Here is a 24,733-nt window from a genome sequence, read left to right on the forward strand (position 1 = left end):
ACTCAGCAGGAGAAGAAAAAGCATTCTTCACCCGAGGAGGATTCTCTCGAGGACGAGGACGAGGAAGAGGCAGAGTAGGAGGAAGGATCTTCACTTACAACAATTGTGGAAAGCCATGTCACATGGCAAGAGACTGCTACAGCAAACCCAGTGGAGAAGGAACGACATCGGCAAACTTCATGGAGGCTCCAAAGGAAGTGGAGTCAGATCATCTTTTCTGAGAGAGAGAGAGAGAGAGAGACCCCACAACCCAATGTAACCTGCCCCAACAAAGTAAAACCACCTCTGAGCCACCGATGATGTAGGCCACGTGGTAGATGTATGTGTGAGCACTTTAGTCAAGGTCGCTCGCCGCGCAGGCAACTATAGTAAGCCTTGGACACATAGAGAGAGAGAGTGTCAAGGACTATGAGTTTAGGGACTCGAGGCACTGGTCACAGGCTATCAAGTAAGAGAGAAACTTGATATAGGGTCCAGGTGTGCTAGGAGTATTCACTTGAGGGGAGGTGTTGAAAATACAAGTGAATAGGGTGTGTGCGGGAACAAGCCCTTGGTTAGAGGCTGTAAAAGAGAATGAGTAAATGTGAAAGAACCTGTGAAAAGGTGAGAAGAATCTACTGGGAGAGAATAAAGGGTAGCATGAGAAGATTTAGGAAGTGTGGAGATATTCTGGGAAGTGTGGAGTTATTCTAGGAGATATTCTGGAAAAAGTGAAGAGGTGGAGAGAATCAGGGAAAAGAGGTGGAGTGAATCATGGAGAAATCAATGGGATTTGATGCTTGATGTAAACTCTATAAATTGAGGCATAGCCCTAATGAGAGAATTTGCTGGTTTTTGAGTATCCATGCCTACATTAATCTATTTGCTAATTACCCACTAATTACGTCTTAATTATTTACTAATCACTTTATTAATGATGTTGATTCTAGTGTTTGATCCACCATAGCTCATCACAATGCTCTAATTTCAACAAGTTGGCCAAGTCGAGAGAAATAGATATAATTACAGAGAGTATGAGATATTGAGAGAGAGAGAGAGAGAGAGAGAGAGAGAGAGAGAGAGAGAGAGAGAGAGAGAGAGAGTTACAGAGAGTTGGTCAGTTTAAGAGAAACAGAGAAACGTAGAGAAAGTAAGAGAGCTTAAGAGAGTTAAAGAGAGACAACGAGTGAGTGACAGTGAGATACAGAGAGTGTGAGAGAGAAAGTGAGTGTTAGAGAGAAAAAGAGAGGGTGAGAGTTAGAAAGAGAGTGTTTTAGAGAGAGTTGGCTAGTCTAAGATAAATACAGACAGTTAAAGAGATTGAGAGAGAGAGAGAGTTGGAAAGAGAGGGAGAGAGAGTTAAAGAGAGAGTGAGGTAGAGAGAGAGAGTTAGAGATAGAGTGAGTGAGTGAGAGTGAGGTAGAGAGAGAATTACATAGCTAGAGAGAGTTAGATATAGAGTTGGAGAGTGACAGAATTTTAGAGAGAGAGAGAGAGAGAGAGAGAGAGAGAGAGAGAGAGAGAGAGAGAGAGATTTTAAAACATACTTTATTTTATTAATGAGCCTTTTTAAAGGGGGAAAAAAGAGAGGAAAAGGAAGAGAGAGAAAAAGAGGGGAGAGAGAGAGAGAGAGAGAGAGAGAGAGAGAGAAGGGCAATCAACCCGCCGAAAGGCAGGTCTAGGTCACTTGTATGGCTAAAGATTCACACGTTCAATAAAGCAAGCTATTTTTGCTTGAAATCGACATATTTATAAAAGAGAAGCTATTTTGAGCCTCACAAGCTATTTCAAGTTAACATGATTAAAACACACCAAGAGGAAGCATAAGCTCACTCTTGTGTGGGGTCAAATTGGACCCAATATTGTGTTTTTGTCTCTACAATATCATTTTTAATATTGTGTTTTTGTCTTTACTCTATCATTTTTAATATTGAAGGATCTTAAGACTCCCAACGCACTCACATATGTAAGCAAGCAACTCATAGCTAATGATAAACATAAACATGAAAGCATGTAAGAATTGAAAAAAGATTAGGACAAGCAAGAATGAAGGAGCTCCCAAGCTTGAGCTCAAATGTAGATTATATTAGCAAAAAGTGCCTTTATACACTTCCATAAGTCTCTTATATACAAGTGGACTTTGCTCGACCGCCCACACTTATGGGGGGTGCTCAAAACATGTTCTCGATACAATCCAAGCCTTATATGAGGCGACTTTTGTTACAATGATAGACCTTTGGCCATGTACAATGTGAAATACCTAAGCTAGGGCGGGGATTACAAAGTGGTATAGAAAAGGAGTAACACACACATAAATTCTACGTCTTTGTCTCTCTCTCTCTCTCTCTCTCACACACACACACACACACACACACACACACATACACACACACACTCCCTCTTCTTACACACAATCTCCCACACACACACACACACACACACACACTCTCTCTCTCATATACACACTCACTCTCTCTCTCTCTCTCTCTCACACACACACAGACACACACACACATACATATATGAAAATATATGTTATATATAATATTATGTTTATTATATTTAAACACATATATCTATACATACATTTGTATGCATATTTGTAAATATAAATAAATTTATGTATACACATATACATATAATTTTAATTAATCAATATTTAATTTAATTTAAAATTTAATGGGTAGGATGCATGGTGTGGTGCCAAATAAATGCATTTTAGATGTAATCTCTCTCTTTGTCTCTCACTCATAGCACCTTTCACAAACTCAACCAAAAACACACGTTGGATCGTAGAAAAGTAACGTAACAAAATTCTTTTCGTGCTCTCCAAAAGAGCGAAAGCGGTCCGCCTTCCCTATAAAATTTCCCAGCATTCTCTCTCTCTCTCTCTCTCTCTTTCTCTCTGTGTCCGTGTACGCGCGCACATCCACCATGGCAGCCTCAGGATCCTCTTCAACCCCTCCTGATGAACCGTAAGCTCGCAACAAAAGAAAACTCCTCGTTTTGTCTTGCTTTTCAAAAAATCACTCTTGAGAGTATTCCTAAAGCTGTGTTTTTGTTGGTATAGTCTCGCCCCTGCTGGCTCTCTTGTCCTAGCCAGCAGGAGCATGTCTAGCCCTCATTTATTCTGTGCTGTCTCGTCATATGCAGGAAAGGGACCAAGAGGGATTTCAGCACTGCCATCCTGGACCGCAAGAAGGCGCCCAACCGCTTGGTCGTCGATGAGGCCGTCAACGACGACAACTCTGTTGTCTCACTCAACATGGAGACCATGGACAAGCTGCAGCTTTTTAGAGGCGACACGGTGCTCATCAAGGTGAGAAATTTTCTTATTCTACCCCAAAAAAGGTTTTTTCATCGTTTTGAGGTCCAAGATGTATGGGTATTGCATTGCATCAGACGTCATCCTTCCTGAAATGAACACATACATACCGTACCATCCATACATGACGTACAGGCATTTATATAGGCTTGCTGATAAGTTTGCCATCTGCATGCGCATGACCTCCCCCCTAGCATAGCATTTGGTGCCAAAATGGCAATATTTGGAAAGGGTGGGTGTGCGCACGCCAACGCTTGAGTGGCCTTGTGGTGAGAGCTTGTGACTCTACCTGCTAGGTGGTCATTGAGGCGGAGCTTCCACTGGCCCCCGTTGGGAAGTGGCTGCAGGAAAATTGGCAACTTCTATTTGGATAGTAATTGTGTAAGCCCATGAGAGAAAAAGACTAATCAAAGATGTCATATGCAGCCTACATGTACATGCAAGAACCGCGAGCCATGCATTGACCTGTGCAGCTCTACCTAGACCAAGGTAGTTCCAAACGTACGAAATGGTACGAGTTTAGTACGTGGTACAGAATGTTGAACGACGATAAAGTACGTAAAAAAACGTTAAGTACTTTTCAATGTTAAAATCATATATATATATATATATACACATATGTATATATACATATACATATATGTATATCTGTATATACATATACATATATGTATATATATACATATATGTATATGTATATACAGATATACATATATGTATATGTATATACATATGTATATGTATATACATATATACATATATGTATAAGTATATATGTATATATGTATATACATATACATATGTATATACATATACATATATTACATATGTATATGTATATACATATACATATATTACATATGTAATATATGTAATATACATATGTAATATACATATATGTATATTACATATGTATATACATATATGTAATACATATACATATATTACATATGTAATATATGTATATACATATATGTATATACATATACATATATTACATATGTATATTACATATACATATATTACATATGTAATATATGTATAAACATATATGTAATACATATACATATATTACATATGTAATATATGTATATACATATATGTATATACATATACATATATTACATATGTATATTACATATACATATGTAATATATGTATATGTATATACATATATTACATATGTAATATATGTATATGTATTACATATATGTATATACATATGTAATATACATATATGTATATACATATATGTATATACATATATACATATATGTATATACATATATGTATATACATATACTATGTATATGTATATACATATATGTATATACATATATGCATATTACATATGTATATTACATATATTACATATGTATATTACATATACATATGTAATATATGTATATGTATATACATATACATATGTAATATATGTATATGTATATACATATGTATATGTATATACATATATGTATATACATATATGTATATACATATACATATGTAATATATGTATATACATATGTAATATATGTATATACATATACATATGTATATGTATATACATATACATATGTATATGTAAATACATATATGTATATACATATACATATGTATATACATATACATATATTACATATGTATATGTATATACATATACATATATGTATATTACATATGTATATTACATATATTACATATGTATATGTAATATACATATGTAATATATGTAATATACATATGTAATATACATATATGTATATACATATATGTATATGTATATACATATACATATGTAATATATGTATATGTATATACATATATGTATATACATATACATATGTAATATATCATATACATATGTAATATATGTATATGTATATACATATATGTATATACATATGTATATGTATATACATATACATATATACATATACATATGTATATACATATATTACATATGTATATGTATATACATATATGTATATACATATGTATATGTATATATGTATATGTATATACATATACATATATACATATACATATGTATATACATATATGTATATACATATACATATGTAATATATGTATATGTATATACATATACATATATGTATATGTATATACATTTTCACTAAGCTTTAAGGGATTTGATTTTTTTAAGGGGGGGCGATTTTTTCACCGGTTGGCTGCAGCGCACCCCTCCCCCGGGTCTGCATGCAAGGAAGGAGAGAGGGAGGGAGTAAAAAAACTCCCTCCTCTCCTTCTTCTCCCCTCTTTCCTCTCCTTCTTCTCCTTTCCATTCTCTTTCCTCCCCTCTCTCTCTCTCTTAAAAGGGGATTAGCTCCAATCTATTTTGTTTTCATATCTAGACTACAAGTGGAAGGGTGACTGCTAGTCCACCGCACTTTGGTTTATACCAGAGGCCGGTTTCAGGGACAGGGTCCATAGGTTTGATTAAGAAAAAGCACCATTCTTGGTCAAAAAGTAGGAATATGTATATACATATATGTATATGTATATATGTATATGTATATGTATATGTATATGTATATGTATATGTATATACATATACATATGTATATGTATATGTATATGTATATGTATATGTATATGTATATGTATATACATATACATATGTATATGTGTATACATATACATATGTATATGTGTATACATATACATATGTATATACATATACATATGTATATATACATATATGTATATGTATATACATATGTATATACATATACATATGTATATACATATGTGTATATATATATATATATATATATATATATATATATATGATTTGATAGACAAGTAAGAAGTGAAGTTTGCACACATTGAACATTGTAGCATTTTAGTCGTACACATACAAGCCACTAGAGTCTAGACTTGGACTCAATAATCAAGACACTCACAACACAGTGCACACAAACATTAATTCTTAAGTCTATAATCTATCGAGTTTTAAAGTCTTTAGTCTACACATACCCAAATAAAGTTCACATCATGATTGAAACAATGAAAAAAAACAACATGATTGGAACGTTTTTGTAACATGCGGAAGCTTCGGGGTAGATCGGTAACTTCAATGCTTAGAAATCAGCAAATCGTTCACGACGAGAATAACGCATAAAACTAAAAGTAGATGTGCAGAAAATAGAGAGAGAGAGAGAGAGAAATGAAATGAAATGATATATTAACGTCTTCAGAAGGCCAAAATGACCTATGAGACCAAAAAGGTTACAACAATTGGTGGATATGATACAATGTCTGTGTAAGGAAAGCTAAAAACAACTAAACAACTAACTAAGAGAGAGAGAGAGAGAGAGAGAGAGAGAGAGAGAGAGAGAGAGAGAGAGAGAGAGAGAGAGAGAGAGAGAGAGAGAGAGAGAGAGAGAGAGAGAGAAATGAAATGAAATGAAATGAAATGATATATTAACGTCTTCAAAAGGCCAAAATGACCTATGAGACCAAAAAGGTTACAACAATTGGTGGATCTGATACAATGTCTGTGTAAGGAGAGAGAGAGAGAGAGAGAGAGAGAGAGAGAGAGAGAGAGAGAGATGAAATGAAATGATATATTAACGTCTTCAGAAGGCCAAAATGACCTATGAGACCAAAAAGGTTACAACAATTGGTGGATCTGATACAATGTCTGTGTAAGAAAAGCTAAAAACAACTAAACAACCAACTAAAACTGAAACAACTATGAGGAAAAGTAAGGTACTAGGAGCTCCTAATGGATAACATCTGGGAGGAAAACTCCAGCAACAAAGATAAGCATCATATACATCACTATCCAAAGATGTCTCTCATCGGTTGATGGCGGATATCCTCAATGTCCTCCATGGTGAGTACTCTGACTGGACGTCTCCCATGCCGTGCTAGTATGGTCCCGAATACCCTTTGTAGGGCCCCCACCACGAATGGTGTATTTGCTTCTATTAGAATTATGCAAATTAGAAAATAAAAGATTGAACCTGGACCTTCTTGAGTGAGGTAAACCTTTGCGCTTGACCTTCAGCCTTCACCCTTGCATTAGCTTCTCCTTGGCTTGTCTGCGCCCCTTGAGTAGCCTTTAATACCCCCAAAAGCATCCAGTCGGCTAGCTACTAAAGGAGTCGGCCAGCAGGAAACTCCACGACCAGCCTTTAATACCAATAAAATGCTATACAAATTTGGATATTTTAAGTTTCCTTGTTTCCAATGTTGTGTACCGGACTTGCCCATTGATTTGAATATTTTAAGTTTTCTTCAAATCCTTGTTCACACTGGACTAGGCCTGGCCACTTGCGCATGGGCCATGGGCTGCTGGACAGCCTGTGTGGGCTGTCCCACACCTGTCCGAGAACCCCTGTAAGGCTTGGGGTCCTATGGCCATAGGGTTGGCCAACAGCCCCTCCTAGCCCATCTCATGGCTGGTGGGTATAGTCGGGGTCCTCCTGGCCATAGTAGTAGGGGAACCCCGTTTCCCCCCTTGGGGAACGGTGGAACGGGTTCCCCCCTAGCCAACAAGAAAAGAACGGTGGAAACGGCGCTCAGGAACGTGCAGGTGGTGGAACGATGCCAGGGAACGATCGTGGACCGCCGGGCAGAATTTGCTTCAGGTACTGGAGACGAGGTTCTGGTCAATAGCGACTGGAATGGTCTTCCAAACACTGCTTCATATGGAGTCCTGCCAATAGCTGAAGAAAAGGAATCATTCAAAACAGCTTGAACTAAAGGCAAATACGATTCTCACTTACCTTGCTGGTCATGGACATAACACTTCAGCACATCAAAGGTCAACTGGTTGTAGATTTCTGTCTGGCCATTAGTTTGTGGGTGAAATGCATTGGAAAAATTCAATTTTGTACCAAAGCTATCAAACAATGCCCTCCAAAAATGATTGGTTAAATTGGCATCTTGGTTTGACACTATGGTCCTAGGGATTCCGCCAATCGGGTATCAATGCCGAATGAACAAATGGGCAACATCTTCGGCGGTCACATTGGCCCTGCATGGAAGAAGCATAGCAAATTTGCTAAATCTATGAAAATAGTCAAGTACTGAGTATTACGTTTACTCGGATTGGGAGGCAGATTCGTGACAAAATCCATTGATATATCTTGGAAAGATCCCTCAAGAATTGGTAAGGGCTGTAACAACCCTATCTTCTTTCCACGAGGAGCTTTCACCTTTTGACAAATGTCACATTGTTGCACATGTGCAAATATATCTCGCCTCATCTTTGGCCAATAATATTGCCGTTCTAACTTCTCCAAAGTCTAATTCATGCCACCACCAGTAATGGCGTCGTGGGTGTCATGGAGAAGAGTTGCCCTGAATGACTTCATGACATACAATCGGCCTTTGTAGAAAAGCCAACCATCGCGTATCAAAAAGTGGCATGGTCCTGTGGCATCCACTGCCTGTTCCCACTGTGTACCGAATTCCTCCGGGAATTTGGAATCTGCGTACGTGTGCTTCATGTCGTCTACTTCCGTACCAACAAGGTCGAGTCTAGTGGTTTGAATCAAAGTCACGTGTCCCTTCCGGATCAAAGCACCGGCCACTGGATTGGCCTTTCCTGGAAGGTACTCAATCATACCACCAAATTGCTGGAATATTTGGCTCCAGCGGTGTTGGCGGTCACTCCCTTCTGCACCTGGCATTGTCTGAATCCAACGTAATGACTGATGGTCAGTCTACATAGACAAGTTTTCTGACCTCTCGACGGACCTCACCGATCAGCTAAAGGGTGTCAAGACTAAAAGGCAGCGGATTCGAATGACTCCAAGAGCGTTGGAGGCATTCAAGAATCTCAAGGTGACTTGGTCAAAAGCGTCTTGTCTAGCACTTGTCTCATGGGATGAGCCGTTCCAAGTGATCACCGATGTGAGTAACATCGCAATTGGAGGTGTATTACAACAGAATGGCCATCCAGTAGCTTACATGTCTCGTAAGTTACTGCCTGCGGAAAAGAATTACTCGGTCTATGATCGGAAACTCCTCGCAGTTATAAACATTGGAAACATTTCCTTTATGGCCATGACTTTGATACCCACAAAGGATTTGATGTCATAAGCAGTCTGTGGTACTTCCCAATTAACAATCTCGGCCACCTTGGTCGGATCAAGTCGAATGCCTTCTGCACTAATTATAAATCCAAGGTAATGAACCTCGAACAAATAAAATTCCGACTTCTTTTCATTGACGTAGAGCTCGCTGCTTTCTAGGAACTTGAGGACTTTCTCCACATCAATGTCATGCTGCTCAACAGGAGTTGAAAATACCAGTATGTCGTCTAGAAATATGAACACACTTTCCAATTGATTCTCGGAATACCCGCATCATCATGTGGTTGAATGCGGCTGGGGCATTCGTCAAGCCAAAAGGCATGACCACAAATTCATAGTGGGTTCGTTCCAGGCTGTCTTGGGGATGTGCCCCTCAACAATCCTCACCTGGTGGTACCTACTCTTCAAATCAAGTTTTGAGAACACCTTAGTCCCATTCAGCCTCTCGAGAATATAGTCTATTCGAGGCATTGGGAATCTACTCTTAATAGTCATCTTATTGAGTGCACGATAATCGACACACAATCAAGAAGACCCATCCTTCTTCTTGACAAACATGATCGGTGTTACAAATGGCGACACATTGGGACGGATGAAGCTAGATTGTAACAATTCTTGGAGTTGGCGGTCCAACTTTGATTCCATTGCCTTGGAAAGGCGAGGTGGAAACTTGCTCGGGGGTTCCGAGCCTTGGAGGAGGTTGATCTTGTGGTCCTCCGGTCTGGACGGGGGGAGTTGGGGAGGGAGATTGTCCTGAAGAAAAATCTTCTGGAACTTTTCATGGAGAGTCAAATACTTCTCGGAAGCACTGGCCATTGTCTGGACAGTCTGGATGTAAATCATCGCACAATGTGCGCCTTTCCTGATTGCTTCTTTAGCCTGCAAGTGGCTTATGAGCGGAAAGTTCGGGATTCTTGGCTCTTACTTAATGGTCACTTGGGCGTTGGACATATTCCGGCTAATTTGGAAAGTGTGCTTGTCCCACTTGACATCAGGAAGGAACCTGTGAAACCACTGAATGCCCAAGATTATGTCTGCTCCTACAAGAGGGGCAACCATAAAATCATGCACAAACTCTTATGCCCTGAATGACTAATTTAGTACCTAGAGCTTCAAACTTGATGCTCGTCGTCATACCTGTGCTAAACCCTCAACTTGCTTGTCCACTGAAGTCAGGACGAAACGGGCACACAGAGCGGCTTGTTTTGTGACCACATTCTCCGTGTTGCCGCTGTCAAACAGGACAACAACTCTTTGGCCACCTATGTAGCCAAAGGTCTCGAGCAATTCGTTGCGCTCATACCCCTGGTCATGGGTGCCCTTTTGCTTATCTTCGAGCTCCTGGCTAATGATTGCTCCAACCGAAACATTGGGATCCGAAGAACTAGGGACAACCACTTGGGTTTGTGTGAAAGCTGGGCTCACCACTGAAGTTGTGGAGGGTAGGGTGGTGGTCTGTGGAGTGGTAGTCTTCTTAGGATACTCTCGAGGAGTGTGTTCTTTTGTATGACAAAAGAAACACCTACCCTCCTTCTTGTATTGAACGATCTCCTCAGCACTCAACTTGCCACCGGTCTTACTTGCCTGAGCTTTTTGGTCTGGAGTAAGTTTAGGCGCATTGGTTGAGTTCTTGGAGCCAGAGGCTCTTGTGCTTTGTCTTGGGGAAGACCCTGTTTGCTTCTGGCCTTTTCTCCCCAAGGTGTTAGCCTTGGGAGTAGTATGCTGGGAAGTCTTGGGCTTTCCGCCATTGTGCTTCATTTTAGCACTCTGCGCAAGCGAGAGTGTGTCTTCGAAGGTGGCTAGCCTAAACATATGCACCTCCCACTGGATTTGCGTGTGAAGGCCATAAAGGAATTGCCCTTTCTTGTCCGTATCAGATAAGCCCAACTGCAAACATAAGTTTGAAATTTTATTGGCAAACTGAAGGACTGGTTGCATGTTCTGACGCGCTCCCCTAAACTTGTCTTCGCCCAAGGTAATGGGGCGGTAGAAATCGTTGCTTAAGGTCGAGGACAAACTCGTCCCAAACATAAACTGCCATACCTAATCTCGTGTGGGCATGAGCCCACTGGGTCCACCAAGGAATGGCCTCACCTTCCAAGTACCAACTAGCTAAGATCACCCTGTCAGTATCACTTTTTCAAATTGCGGCAAAGTAAGCTTCAAATTGATGCAACCATGAATAAAGAGTTGTGGGGTCAAGTTTACCATTATACTTACTAAAGTTTATTTTCTCGGGAAAATGGCTTGAGTGTCCAAAGCCACAAGGTATCGTTTATGTTCCACGCGTCGCATGGCATCGTCTTCACGTTGTTGAATCTCCATTGCACGCATCTGCAACTCAAGCATCGAACTCGGCTACGGTCGTGACTCTTCGAAAGGGTCCCTTTGTAGAGGGAGGATCTAGAATCTGGGAAACGGAAGGAGAGGGAGGAGGAGACGGAAAAAGAGGAGCTGGAGAATGGGTGCGCTCTTCCAGAGTCAGTATCTGTGCCTTCTGCTCTTCCAATTTGGTACCTTCTTCTGCAATTGCTCGCATCATCTTTTGGAACATCTCTGGTACACTCATGCCATGGATTGCCTGGTGCACTTCGGTCCCAAGGTTCTTGTTCTCTATCGACGTCGTAGCTCGCCATAGCAGGAAAATGCACTACCTTTCCGGAGCGTAATTTGACCATCCACTATGTGTGTGGGAGACTTCTGGAGGCTGAAACCAACTGTTCTGTGAGGGATAGGAGTCACTCCGAAAGGGGTGGTCCACCGGAGTCTGGAAACCAACCACATGAGCGAGAAATGTTTTTTGGGTTTTTTTTTCTTCTTTTTCTTGCTGAATGTTTACACTTGAAGTAGGCTTTGATACCACTGTAACATGCGGAAGCTTTAGGGTAGATTAGTACCCTCAATGCTCAGAAATCAGCAATCGTTCACGACGAGAATAACGCACAAAACTGAAAGTAGATGTGTAGAAGAGAGAGAGAAAGAAAGAAAGAAAGCTGTATTAATGTCTACTAGAGGCTGAACTCGGCCTATGAGAAATCAATGTACAACTGACAATGTCTTCTGGATGTCCTGAAAAAAAAAGGACAAAATAAACATGAAATAAACTATGAAAGTACTGAGCTAGTGGGGGGGTGTGATGGATGGAGCACTATTGCTAGAGGCTCAGTATGCAACCTATATGCGTAGGGTAAACAAGAATGCAATGCAGATCTGTCTAGCTCCAACCAGTACCATAATAGGGGTGTAATATGTGATACATAGGCGATGGCGAGGCAAAAATACCTCGGAGCATGATCTCCGGGTGTGAGTGTAAGTGAGCTAGCCGCTCTTGGATATGGTGCTGATGTCGAGCCCGTATCTCTGTGATCTCCCTCTGATGTAGTCTGGGAGTCTGGTAGCCTGGTGCTCTCAGTCTCCGTCTGGCTCAGAGGTCCACAGCACGCTGAAGTGTAACCTCCTCATGTGTCAGGGTAGGCACTGAGATAGATCTCTGGAAGAAATCAGTGAGTTGGAGCTATCGCCCACCTCTCCCTGTGGTATGAGTCTGTAGCAATGTCTCTGTGGCGCTGTGTCTCTAGCAAGAACTAGCCAAATCTGCGCTGGTCTGTGGACTCCACGATCTGGCGGAGTGAGGGATGTCCATTGAAGATGGTGTATCTCTCTCTAATGACACTATATGCTCTGCATCTACATACATAATGTTCCTCACTCTCAACCTCCTCTTGGCATAGTCTGCATATCCTCTTTGCTCTGGGGATTCGTGTTGCCCTACCTACCTCAATCTCAAGCTGGTGTGATGACACTCTGAGCTGGCCAATCGCCACTCGGGCACTGTGAGGCATGTACACATCCATGTATCTAGGTCTCTGTATGAATCCATCCGCTGAGATACGCATAAACTGATCTTTGTAGTATAGCATCTTCGGCGGTAGAGGCTGATTGGGTGTAATCCAAGTCTCTTAAGTGTATCGCTGTCATAAATCTTGCTGAAGGACTCTGTTCCTCTCACTGTGAGAGAGCTGGGTGTGTGGTGCATGTATATCATACTGGAAAGGTGGCAGGTGATCTATGTCAAGACCATGCTGAGTGAGCCACTGTATCATCTGTGAATACCATGATCTCCTATCTCCACTCTCTGCGAGCTGCCTGGACGCCTCAAAAGCTCTATGTGAGAGTCGATCTGATGGCATATCTCTGATCCTCTGTATGAAGCAGATCGTCTGGAAGAGGGCCTCTACTAGCATAGGAGGTGCAACAAACTCCGTCCGGACAATGTCATGTGGGACGGAGGGTTTGCTGCGGATCATTCGTGAGAACATGAGAATCTGAGGCCTCTCTATCTAAGACCATGTGGAGGTGGCGAGCCCAGGTGCCCATATTGCTGCAGCATACAACAAAGCAGGAGTGACTAGTGTGTCAAACAACCACCCCTTCATGCGGGGCTCCTAGAAGTGTGCCTGGTGACACTCTCTCTCTAGCATGGCCAAAGCTGCATACCCTTGTCACCAGCCTGGACATTTCCCAGTCTGAAAGGGGTCTGGTGGACTTCAGGATGTTTAAATGTTTTAATATGCATTGATGGTATCAACATGTGTGTCAAAGGCCCTAGTCCCCCGGGCACCCACCGCAAGTTACATTGTGTGAGTCTATCCCTGGCTGCCTGTGCCATAGTAAATGTCAAATCCCCACGGATCCCCTCGTGATCGATCTTGGTTCGAAACTCGAATCCTGCAAACAAACGAATAAACAAACAAGCAAGGGGGGTGCAGGCCTGACTCACCTCCCAACCATGACAGCCGTGGGCAAGCCCACAGTCTTGGTTGTCCCCACCGAGCCACGAGCTGAGCTAACTAGGATGACGTACCGACCAATCTCCTCCTCGCGACGTCCCATACCGCCACGAAGCTGCCCTCGCGGGCCTTGAGACTGCTGCCGGCCTCTGCTGCACAAAGCAGGTGCACGTCTGCACTAGATCCAGGCTCCAAGACCATAGAGCTCTCACAAACTCGCGAGACTCTCTATATCCCAATAACTAACCTTGGCCACCCTTTTGTAGGCTCTTGGCCGGTCATCGGGCGTCCACACTTGGGCGCCCACCCGTCCATACTTGGATGCCCGCTCGTTAGTTTATCCCTAACTCAGCTCGTCAATCAGCCTGCCTAGTTCCAAGCTTTCCCAAGCCTCGAAACTAGTCTTGCATGCATATAGCACACGGTAGATACACACTGTGCACATGACATACTCCCCTTCCTCTAAGAGCTCACTCCTAAGCTCACTAAAAAGCCAGGGTAATCTCTCTGAAGAGTAGTCAATGTCTCCCATGTAGCATCCTCCTCAACACGATCCTTCCACTTGATCTTGTATTCCGTGATAAGCATGTTCTTCGTTCACGAAATCCAAGAATCTTTTCAGGTTCGTGCGGAACAAATGTCATGTCCTGGACATCTATAATTTCTTGAGGAGTAACTAACTGATCTGCTCCACCCAGTACTTCCTTAAGTCTACTGACATGAAATACAGGATGAACTTTCACATGAGAAGGCAAATCCAATTCATATGCAATTGAACCAATCCGTCGTGTAACACGAAATGGTCCACAGTATCTAGGGGATAATTTCGGAGATCTACCTGTCCGTAAAGTCTCGGAATCTTTCGGAATTCACAAATACACTATCGTTCCTTCAGAGAACTCTCTAGGTGAACGATGTCTATTAGAATAAAACCTGTCTCGGTCTTGAGCACTTCTAATAGATTCCTTCGCAACTTGTAACATTTCCTGCATATCTTGCAAAAAATTACGAGCTGCATCATGCTGAAGTCCTGAGAATCCTACTGTAACAGGTGATCTTGGTTGAAAACCATACATAAGCATGAAAGGACTAAATCCTGTACTCGTATGCGTAGTACTGTTATATGCAAATTCTAACATAGGAAGATAATCCTCCCATGAACTCTGTCTTTTGGATACATATGCTCGAAGCATATCCTCCAAAATCTGATTCACTCTTTCAGTCTGGCCATCAGATTGAGGATGATCAGAGGAACTCAAATTCAAAGTTGTTTCCAACTTCTCAAAAACAAGTTTCCAAAAATCACTCGTAAACTTAGAGTCCCTATCACTGACTATGTCCTGCGGTAACCCGTACAGTTTAAACAATTGCTCGATAAACTGTCGAGCTAATTGCGTAGCTGTAATAGTCTTCCGGGTCGGCAAAAATCTAGCCATTTTTGTCAAGCGATCTACCACAACCCAAATAGAATCGTGGCCTTGATGTGTTCTTGGCAATCCGGTAATAAAATCCATGGAAATACTTTCCCATTTATTACCTGGGATTTGCAAAGGATGCAACAACCCAACCTGTCTAAAGCGTTTACCTTTATTTGCCTGACAAATCTGACACTTGAGAACATAATCTTCTACATACTCTTTCATCTTCGGCCAATAAAAAGTGTGTTTCACTAACGATAGCGTCCTGTGTACCCCAGGGTGTCCAGCAGAAGGGGCGTTGTGACACTCCCTCAGAATCTTGGACCTAATGTCCGGGATCTGCGGTACACAAATTTTGTCATTACGGAATAGCAAACCATTCCGAATCATCCACTGGCCTCCTGCAGCCTGAATAGTAGACTGCTCAGTCACCAAGTCTTGGTCAATCAATGAGCTCCCGTCCTGGATCTTCTGCCAAAATGGACCAAAATAACTATCAGTCCTGCAAAGCCCTCTCAATGACTGAAATAAGTCAGTAGAAATCTCGGTGAACGACAAAGTATTCACCTCTCTAATCCGACGAAGCGCATCTGCAATACTATTCATGGACCCTTTCCGATAACGGATCTCAAAATCAAAATCTTGCATTAACTCTGCCCAACGAGCTTTCCTTCCTCGAAAAACAACAAAACCGAGAAAAGAACGAAGTTGTTTCACTGTTCGTGGTATAGGCCAGTCCAAAACCTTCTGAACTCGGTCATAGTCAATGCTCAATCCATCTCTAGTGATCTTGTGTCCCAAGTAAATGATGTCGGTCATAAAGAACTCACATTTACTCAACTTAGTATATAGTTGATTCTGTCTTAAAATAGATAAGACAATCGTGAGGTGTCGGACATGATCCTCAAGAGTACGACTATATATCAAAATATCATCCAGGAACACCACCACAAATTTTCCCAAATGTTCACGAAAAAGATCGTTCATCATTTGCTGGACAGTGGTTGGAGCATTGGTTAACCCAAAAGGTAATACGAGAAACTCGTAATGGCCATACCTAGTCCGAAAGGCGGTTCTTTCGACATGCCTTTCATGAATACGTATCTGTTGATAACCAGTACGGAAATCTATCTTCGTGAAATATTTCGCTCCTGCTAACCGGTCAATCAGGTCATCTGATCGAGGGAGAGGATAACGGTTCTTAATGGTCAGCTTGTTCAATCTCTTGTAATCTATACACATTCTCCAAGTATTGTCCTTCTTTCTCCTAAGCAACACAGGTGCACCCCAAGGTGATTTACTTGGACGGATCTGGCCCATCCTCAAATAATCTTCGAGTTGTTTAGCCAACTCATCTTCCTCAGCTTGGCTCATCCTATAAGGTGGAATACTCACAGGATGAGCACCAGGGATCAAGTCAATACGATGATCTACTGCCCGTTCAGGTGGTAAACCCGATGGCAGTTCCTTAGGAAATACATCTTGAAATAAATCAAGTATCTTCTGTAATTCTTTGCTTTCAAACACACTTAATTCATTCACATCCATGGAAGGGATGAGAAAAGAAGAAAGTGGAATCAATACATAATGGAAAGCGGTATACAAAGAAGAATCCATTATATTTCCAAAATCAATTGTATTTACAAGAGGTCCTTGAGAGGGATGGATACAATCACCTAAAATACTATACTTGGTGTCCCTATGCTGAAAAGAAAAAATATGACTAGACCAATCTATCTGGACGTCAAGAGTCTTAAACCACTCAATCCCTAATAACAAGTCGACATTTTCCAGATGCATAACATAGCATTCCAGAGTATCTTTGTAGTCCTGAATCTGGATTGGAAGCATCTCCACCTTGCGATCCCAAACTTGCCTTCCCGTAGGTAGACGTACCTCATAGGTATGGTCGCTAAGTGTCGTCTCAAGACTCAATTTCTGCACAAGTTTGTAGTTAACAAAGTTATGCGAACTAAAAGAATGTGAATTTTATGGCCCTTCACTTCTCCATAAACTCGGAGAAGATCATGCAAGCCAAATACTTTAGAATTGAACAGACAATCAGAACAAGTACTAGGGCGAGAAAGTACAGTAATTGACGTACCTGTCAAAGACAACTGGTTAGCTGCCTTTGGCTTGGGTCCTGCGTTTGACTTGGTACCCTTTTGCTTCGGGCACTCGTTACGCATGTCCCTTTTCTTCGCAGATAAAACAACGTCCTTCCTTCTTGAGCTTCAAAGCCCTAAGGAGTCGTTTCTTCTTCGCTGGTGTCGAACTTGAATTCTTCGAAGGTTGGTCCGAAGACTTTCCCTCTGTCGTGTTAGCCATAGGTGCGGAGAACTTTCTTTTATGCTTGTTCCCCTACTCCGTAACGGGTTTCGACTTGGAAGAGACCATCGTATCATCATAGATACGAGCTGAATGAATGGCCTCGTCCAATGTTTTACATTTGTTATTTTTAACCTGTAATCGGTACGAGTTTGGTAAACCAGCTACGAAAAACCCCAAAAGAGTAGTGGGATCCATCTTTGTAGCTTTCATCTGCAAGTCACGAAACTTCTGGAGGTAGACCTCATAAGTGACGTGCTGCGAGGTCATGGTCAAAGCTGAAAACCGGGCAACAACATCATAATCATTCTCTTTCTTGAGGAATTCTTTCTTGAAAACATCTTCAAATTGTGCCCAAGTTGTTGGCTTAGGGTTGAGTTCCTTCCACCAAAGCAAAGCTTTGCCGGACAGGAAACCTGCTGCTAACTGGATCTTCTTTCCATCATCATATGGATGAAACTGAAAGTGAACTTGCCACTTATGTAGCCACGTGTCCACGATCTCCTTGGTTCGCTGCTTTTGCTCGCCCCCGAACGGTTCCGGAGTAATGTTGGGGCCTAAAGCTGAAGCCAAGGTATCCATTCCCGAGAAAGTAGAGAGGGTAGTGGTCAATAGAGCGATGGAGTTCTGCAAAGCTTGCATCTGGGCTACGATTTGTGCCTGACGTTCCGTTGAAGAAGCTTCGAGAGCTACTTTGAACTCTTGGAAATCTGATTTTGACACAAAATCGTCAAAAAGATCGGCATCGGTACCTTCCGTAGCCGGCAAGCCTTCGCGTTCCACAAAGGGCTCCAACTCTGATTCTTGGGTCGACATCGTGAAGAGGGTACGTGGAGAGAAAATTCGATCTTTGCACAACAAAAGTGCGAGCGAACTTGAGAGCTTGAGAGCTTGAAAACTTGAGGTTTCCCAAAAGCCAAAAAAAACTCCAAAAGCTAGGCTTAGCTTTTGCTTTAGCTTTTGTGTTTTTTTTTTGTTCTTGAATAAATATATATATATATATATTAATATATATATATATATATGGATATATATATTCTCTTTACTTAAAAAAAATAAACACCTTGGAAACCTTAGAGAGTTCTTTTAAAACTTAAAAAAATAAAATAAAATTTAAACTCAAAAAAGAAAACGAAAGCTTCAAAAAACGTGCTTTCCTTGTTTTCTTCTTTTTTTTTTTCCATCCCTCCTGGATTAACCCGACGGTCTGCCATCGTGGACTGCTGACGTCAACCTGCGAGTGTATATGTCTGCCATGTCATGTGTGAAGTAGATGGTAGTGTGTGGCGTCGGTATGTGGGGGGCTGGTGATACTGGTAATCCGGCTAGTGAAAATGCCAAGTATGTATGATCTGCCCCAATAGGACAAGGTGGGATGGAGAATGAGGTGACAAGCTGTGAGGCCTCCAAAGATCCCATAATGTAGTCCACCACCGTGCCTCAGGTCCGTGTATGACCCCCATGTGGGAAGCATGTCAGCCCTCCTGATCCCGGCCACTGTAGCATCCCGTTATAAATAACGAGACGATGCCTGGCTCCCAACTCTAGTTAGTGGTCCCCATAATGTCCTCTGTCTAGTCGAGTGTCCTCTGATGCCCGACTAGCCCCAATCTCCTTTGGATCCACAGGGTGGAGGATCTCCATGTCATCATAGTCATACGCCTCACACTGTCTGCTCTGTGTGTGGGCATTGAAGTCACCCGTAAGAAATACTTCCCCTAGTGTAGAATGATGCATAATCTCCTCTGACAGACCAGTGTATGGCGAGGCTCTTGTCTCCTCCTCCTGTGGCATGTCCTCTGTAATGACATACGAGGATCCTGATGGAGGAAAGTAACATAGGGCTATGTATATAACCCTGTCCCGTGAGAGCTGTAAGCTGATCCACATGTATCTGGCCTTTGGATCCTGTGCTACCACTCTCAGTCTCCCCTGTAGCTCCCGTCTAAATAGAAGTGCTACTCCCCCCGACCCTCTCGAAGTACCCTGGCGTGTGGTCCTCCTGTGTGCTGACTCCCACTGGAATCCTCTACTCGAGGTAGCCCTCTCTCTGGGCTTTGATGTGTCTCTGTCAGAAGTATGATGTCTCTCCCCACCATAACATGCTCCAGTCGTCCAGGCTGCACCCATAGTGAAGCATTACAGTTCCATACTGCCATGTGTATCTCTGTCAGTGGCATGGTCTGTGTCCCATAGGCCCCAAATCGCTAATCCATGGCCCGGCCATCAATGATGACCCGACCATCTCGATAGAAGGCCTTCTTGCCTTCTCTCCTCGCGTGCAAGACTCGTGGCATGCAAGCTCTCCTGCTCAAGCTGCATCCTCGTGAGATCATCATCCAAGAAAATAGGAGCTCCCTCTAAATCTCGTAGTATGACCCTCTTCCTCATGAAGGTGACCCTCTCCGTCCCTCCTGCAAACTGTAGGATGAGAGCTCGCTTGCGTGTTGAGTCTTTCCCGGCTCTCCATGCTTTGGTGAAGGGGAGAGGGTGCTCTTTCCTATAGCCGAGCTTCATGCATAGAAGCTGTCCATCTTTCTCAGGAGTGGAGTCGGGTGTCTCGGCTATACCTGTGACTCGAATGTTGAGGCGGCGGGCATGCCTCATCTTCTCCTCCTCAATGGTGGTGTGAATGATTTGATGTTCTTCCCTTTGAGTCTCCTTCCTCACTTCTTTGCGGATGTTCTTCTTCACCACCTCAACCCATCCTGACTGCTTGTTTTCGAGTTTTCCCTCCATGTCCTTTGTGATCTCCTTGGAGATCTCTTCTTTGATGGCCGTGAGAGTGTTCTCATTGATCTCCCCTTCTTCCTTCTCGGTGTTCTTGACGGCTACTAGTTCCACTTTCAATGCACTCACCTCCTTCTGTGTTCTCTTGTTCAAGGCCCGTGACCCGTGCTTGGAGGGCCATGATGTGCCAGTGTAGTTTGTTCTCCACCTCATTGAGGTTGGAATCGGATGTCTTCTTATTCTCCTTGATTAGTGCCTTCATTGCCGTCTCGAGGGCCTCGAGTTTCTCTTGGAGACTCGGGGCCATTCCTCGAGATTGAGGAGAGAGAGAGAGTTATGTTGCTGCCTTGGGGGCCTGAGCAAGGGTGCGTGGGGAAACGGGTGCCCAGACCCTAACGAAAGGGTGGGTGGGGAAAGGGGGGCCCAGACCCTAACGGAGAGGGAGGCGGGCCAGCATATTGCCAGCAGTACTGGCCGCTAGTGGCGAATAGAGAGGGCGGCTACGCACAGAGGCGCGAAGCGAACAGGGAACAACGAAGTGAAGCAAGCGGCCAAAGTCGGCCTATGAGACAAAAAATAATACAACTGTGTTCTTCCGGTCATCGGAAGAAAAGAAAAGAAAGAAAAGAAAAAGTGTGCATGTGTCTGGATACAACTGTGAATCATCATGGATCGGTGGAGCCCATATACAAACAATATAAAGGGGGGGTGGGGATGTGGATGGAGTGCTAAGGCAAGATCCATCTCTATATGCTGAAGGGGTAGTACAAGCATGCTATGCAGATCTATGTCTATTTGCATCCAGTGCCATAAGAGGGATATAAGATATCATACATCGCCGATATTGAGGCTGTGAGTGGCGTGAACATGTACCCTGAGTTTGAATGAAAGCGAGCTAGCCTCTCCTGTGTCTTCATCTGGTGTCTCATCCGGATAGCTGCTATCTCTCGGTGACGGAGTTGGGGTGCTCTGTGTCCAGTCTGTCTAGGTCTCCTCCTGGCTCTCAATTCCTCTGCTCTCTGTGCGGTCACCCCACGTGGTACATCAGCTGGCACTGGCATAGCATTCTGGAAGAAATCTGAGAGCTGGGACTGTCTCCCACCCCTAGTGGGAGCGGGTGTCTGGAGGAGTCTCTCTCGAGAACTATGAAGCTGTAGTAGTAGTCTGCCAAGTTGTCGCTGGTCCGAGGCCTCCATCAACTGATGTAGTGAAGAGTGCTCCTCAAACAATCCTGCATAACTATCTTTGACCTTCTGGTGGGCTGTACATCTACATACTAAGTGATCCTCAGTCTCCACCTCCTCGCAGCACAATCTGCATATCCGCTCGGCTCTGGGAACCTGTGCCGCTCTCCTAGCCTCTATCTCTAGTTGATGTGATGAGACTCGTAGCTGTCCAATAGCAACGCGAGAGCTGTGGGGCATGTATACATCCATATACCGCGGTCGCTGTATAAACCCATCCCCTGAGATGCTCATAAAGTGGTCTCTGTAATACAGCATCTTCGGTGCTAGTGGGCTCTCTGGTGCTGTCCATGTCTCCTGTATGTAGCGTTGCCATATGTCCTGTCACATCACTCTGTTCCTCTCATTGAGAGAGAAAGAAAGAAAGAAAGATTTTATTGACGTCTTCCAAAAGACCGAACTCGGCCTATGAGACAAATCGGAGTACCTGTATGGGGTATCCTCTGTCATCCCAACAAAATGAAAAAGTACTGAACTAAAAAAAGCTGAATCTTGGTGTGCAATAAGTACAATGAGTGGTGAAGGGGATGGAGCTCTACTACTAGGAGAATGCAAAGCTATATGCATGGAGTATACAATCATGATATGCAACCTAGCTAGCTCCATCCTGTACCAAACTGGGGGTATAAAATGGTATACATCAATGAAGGGGGTGTCCACAGCTCCCTGAAGAACATGCCTGGGTGTGCTCTAAAGCGAGCCAGTCGCTCCGCACCCTCTCTGTGAAACTGAGCTCTGATCTCTGTCATCTATCTCTGGTATAGGCGTGGTGTCCGAAAGCCAGGTGTCCTCTGTCTCCTGCGGGCTCTGAGTGTCTGCTCTCTGGAGAGTAATTCCCTGCCGTGTAGGCGCTGGGAGTGGGGTGGATCTCTGAAAAAATGTAGTAATCTGTGTCTGTCGTCCCCCCTCTGGAGCTGTCTGAGCCTGTAATGATGTCTCTCTGTGGCGCTTTATGTCTAGAATGAATCTCCCCAGTATGCGTGTCACAAACCCCTATATTCTAGGGACACGCGGATGCGTGTCAGGCCTAGAAACATGCGGATGCATGTATGTATTATACCTGGGCATGTGTATGGATCATATGAGTGGATGCATATGAGTCCAAGGACATGGCAAGACATTTGTGGACTTTCGGGCGGTGCCCGTGTGGATTCCGGCCATGCACACATGGTGTGTTATGATGGCAGGCGGAATATTTTCTTCATTCATAATGTGTTTGGAAGAATCAGGTGCAGGCTGGTGGTGAATCCCCAGGCACCCGTAATCTTGTACTTTGCAGACTCTTTTGGTAATATAACCTAAAGGGGGGGGGGGTCAGCCTATCATCGGCCCCTTTATGTGGTGTACTGTCAATTTTCAGCTTTGTGGTTGTAATGCTCAAGTGTTAACTGCTCAGAATCTTGTTCACATTTATACGATTCCAATACACGCGTCCGCCTCCCGTTACAATGCGCTGGTCTGCTGCCTCAAAGATCAGGCGTAGGGAATGTGGCTCTCTCAATAAAATGGGATATCTCTCTCTGATGGCTGTATATGCTCTGCATCTGCATACATAATGCTCCTCACTCTCCACCTCCTCTCTGCACAATCTGCATACCCTCTCCTCTCAGGGGATCCGTGCTGCTCTGCCAGTCTCAATCTCCAATCGGTGTAATGAAACTCTAAGCTGACCAATAGCCACTCGGGAGCCGTGTGGTAAAAAGCCCTCCATGTATCTAGGCCTCTCTATAAATCCATCATCAGTGATACTCATGAAGTGATCTCTGTAGTATAGCATCTTCGGTGGAAGAGGCTGTGTAGGCGATATCCATGTCTCTCGTGTATAGAGCTGCCATAGATCCTGTCTCAATACTCTGTTCCTCTCACTATGAGAGAGACGGATATGTGGTGCATCCCTGTCATACTGGAATGGTGGTAGATGATCCATGTCTAGGCCATGCTGTGAGAACCAATGTGTGACCTGTGCATACCATGATCCTCTGTCTCCTGCCTCAGCCAACTGTGTAGATGCCTGAAAAGCTCTGTATGACAATCTGTCCTGTGGCATCTCTCTGAATCTGTCTAGCAGGCATATAGTCTGAAATATGGCCTCTACCATCATAGGAGGTGCAACAAACTATGCTCGGATAATGTCATGAGAGAGAGAGAGAAAGAAAGAAAGAAAGAAAGATATATTAACGTCTACGAGAGGCCAAAGTCGGCCTATGAGACAAAAAATAATACAACTGTGTTCTTCCGGTCATCGGAAGAAAAGAAAGAAAAGAAAAAGTGTGCATGTGTTTGGATACAACCATGAATCATCATGGATCGGTGGAGCCCATATACAAACAATATAAGGGGGGGTGGGGATGTGGATGGAGTGCTAAGGCAAGATGTATCTCTATATGCTGAAGGGGTAGTACAAGCATGCTATGCAGATCTATGTCTAACTCCATCCAGTGCCATAAGAGGGATATAAGATATCATACATCACGGATGCTGAGGCTTTGAATGGCGTGAACATGTACCCTGAGTCTGAATGAAAGCGAGCTACCCTCTCCTGTGTCTCCATCTGGTGTCTCATTCGGATAGCTGCTATCTCTCGGTGACGGAGTCGGGGTGCTCTATGTCCAGTCTGTCTAGGTCTCCTCGTGGCTCTCAATTCCTTTGCTCTCTGTGCGGTCACCCCACGTGGTACATCAGCTGGCACTGGCATAGCTCTCTAGAAGAAATCTGTGAGCTGGGACTGTCTCCCACCCCTAGTGGGAGCCGGTGTCTGGAGGAGTCTCTCTCGAGAACTATGAAGCTCTAGTAGTAGTCTGCCAAGCTGTCGCCATAGTTGTCACGGTACGAAAATACGATACCGTAC

General features: G+C 43.3%; 1 protein-coding gene across 1 annotated transcript in view; it reads left to right on the plus strand.

Moving 5' to 3' along the window:
* The first annotated feature begins 2,710 nt into the window (after positions 1-2,710).
* The window catches only part of LOC147608163 (cell division cycle protein 48 homolog), a 54,300-nt gene continuing 32,277 nt past the window's right edge, over positions 2,711-24,733 (plus strand). The window contains exons 1-2 of the mRNA XM_086789890.1: positions 2,711-2,954; positions 3,133-3,298. Of these exons, the coding sequence (XP_086646016.1) occupies positions 2,914-2,954; positions 3,133-3,298 (207 nt within the window). The 5' untranslated portion in view covers positions 2,711-2,913. The remainder of the gene's footprint in view (positions 2,955-3,132; positions 3,299-24,733) is intronic.

Source organism: Cibotium barometz, chromosome 54 (genome assembly GCF_041138505.1).
Source record: "Cibotium barometz isolate CiBa-2024 chromosome 54, ASM4113850v1, whole genome shotgun sequence".
Taxonomy (NCBI): domain Eukaryota; kingdom Viridiplantae; phylum Streptophyta; class Polypodiopsida; order Cyatheales; family Cibotiaceae; genus Cibotium; species Cibotium barometz.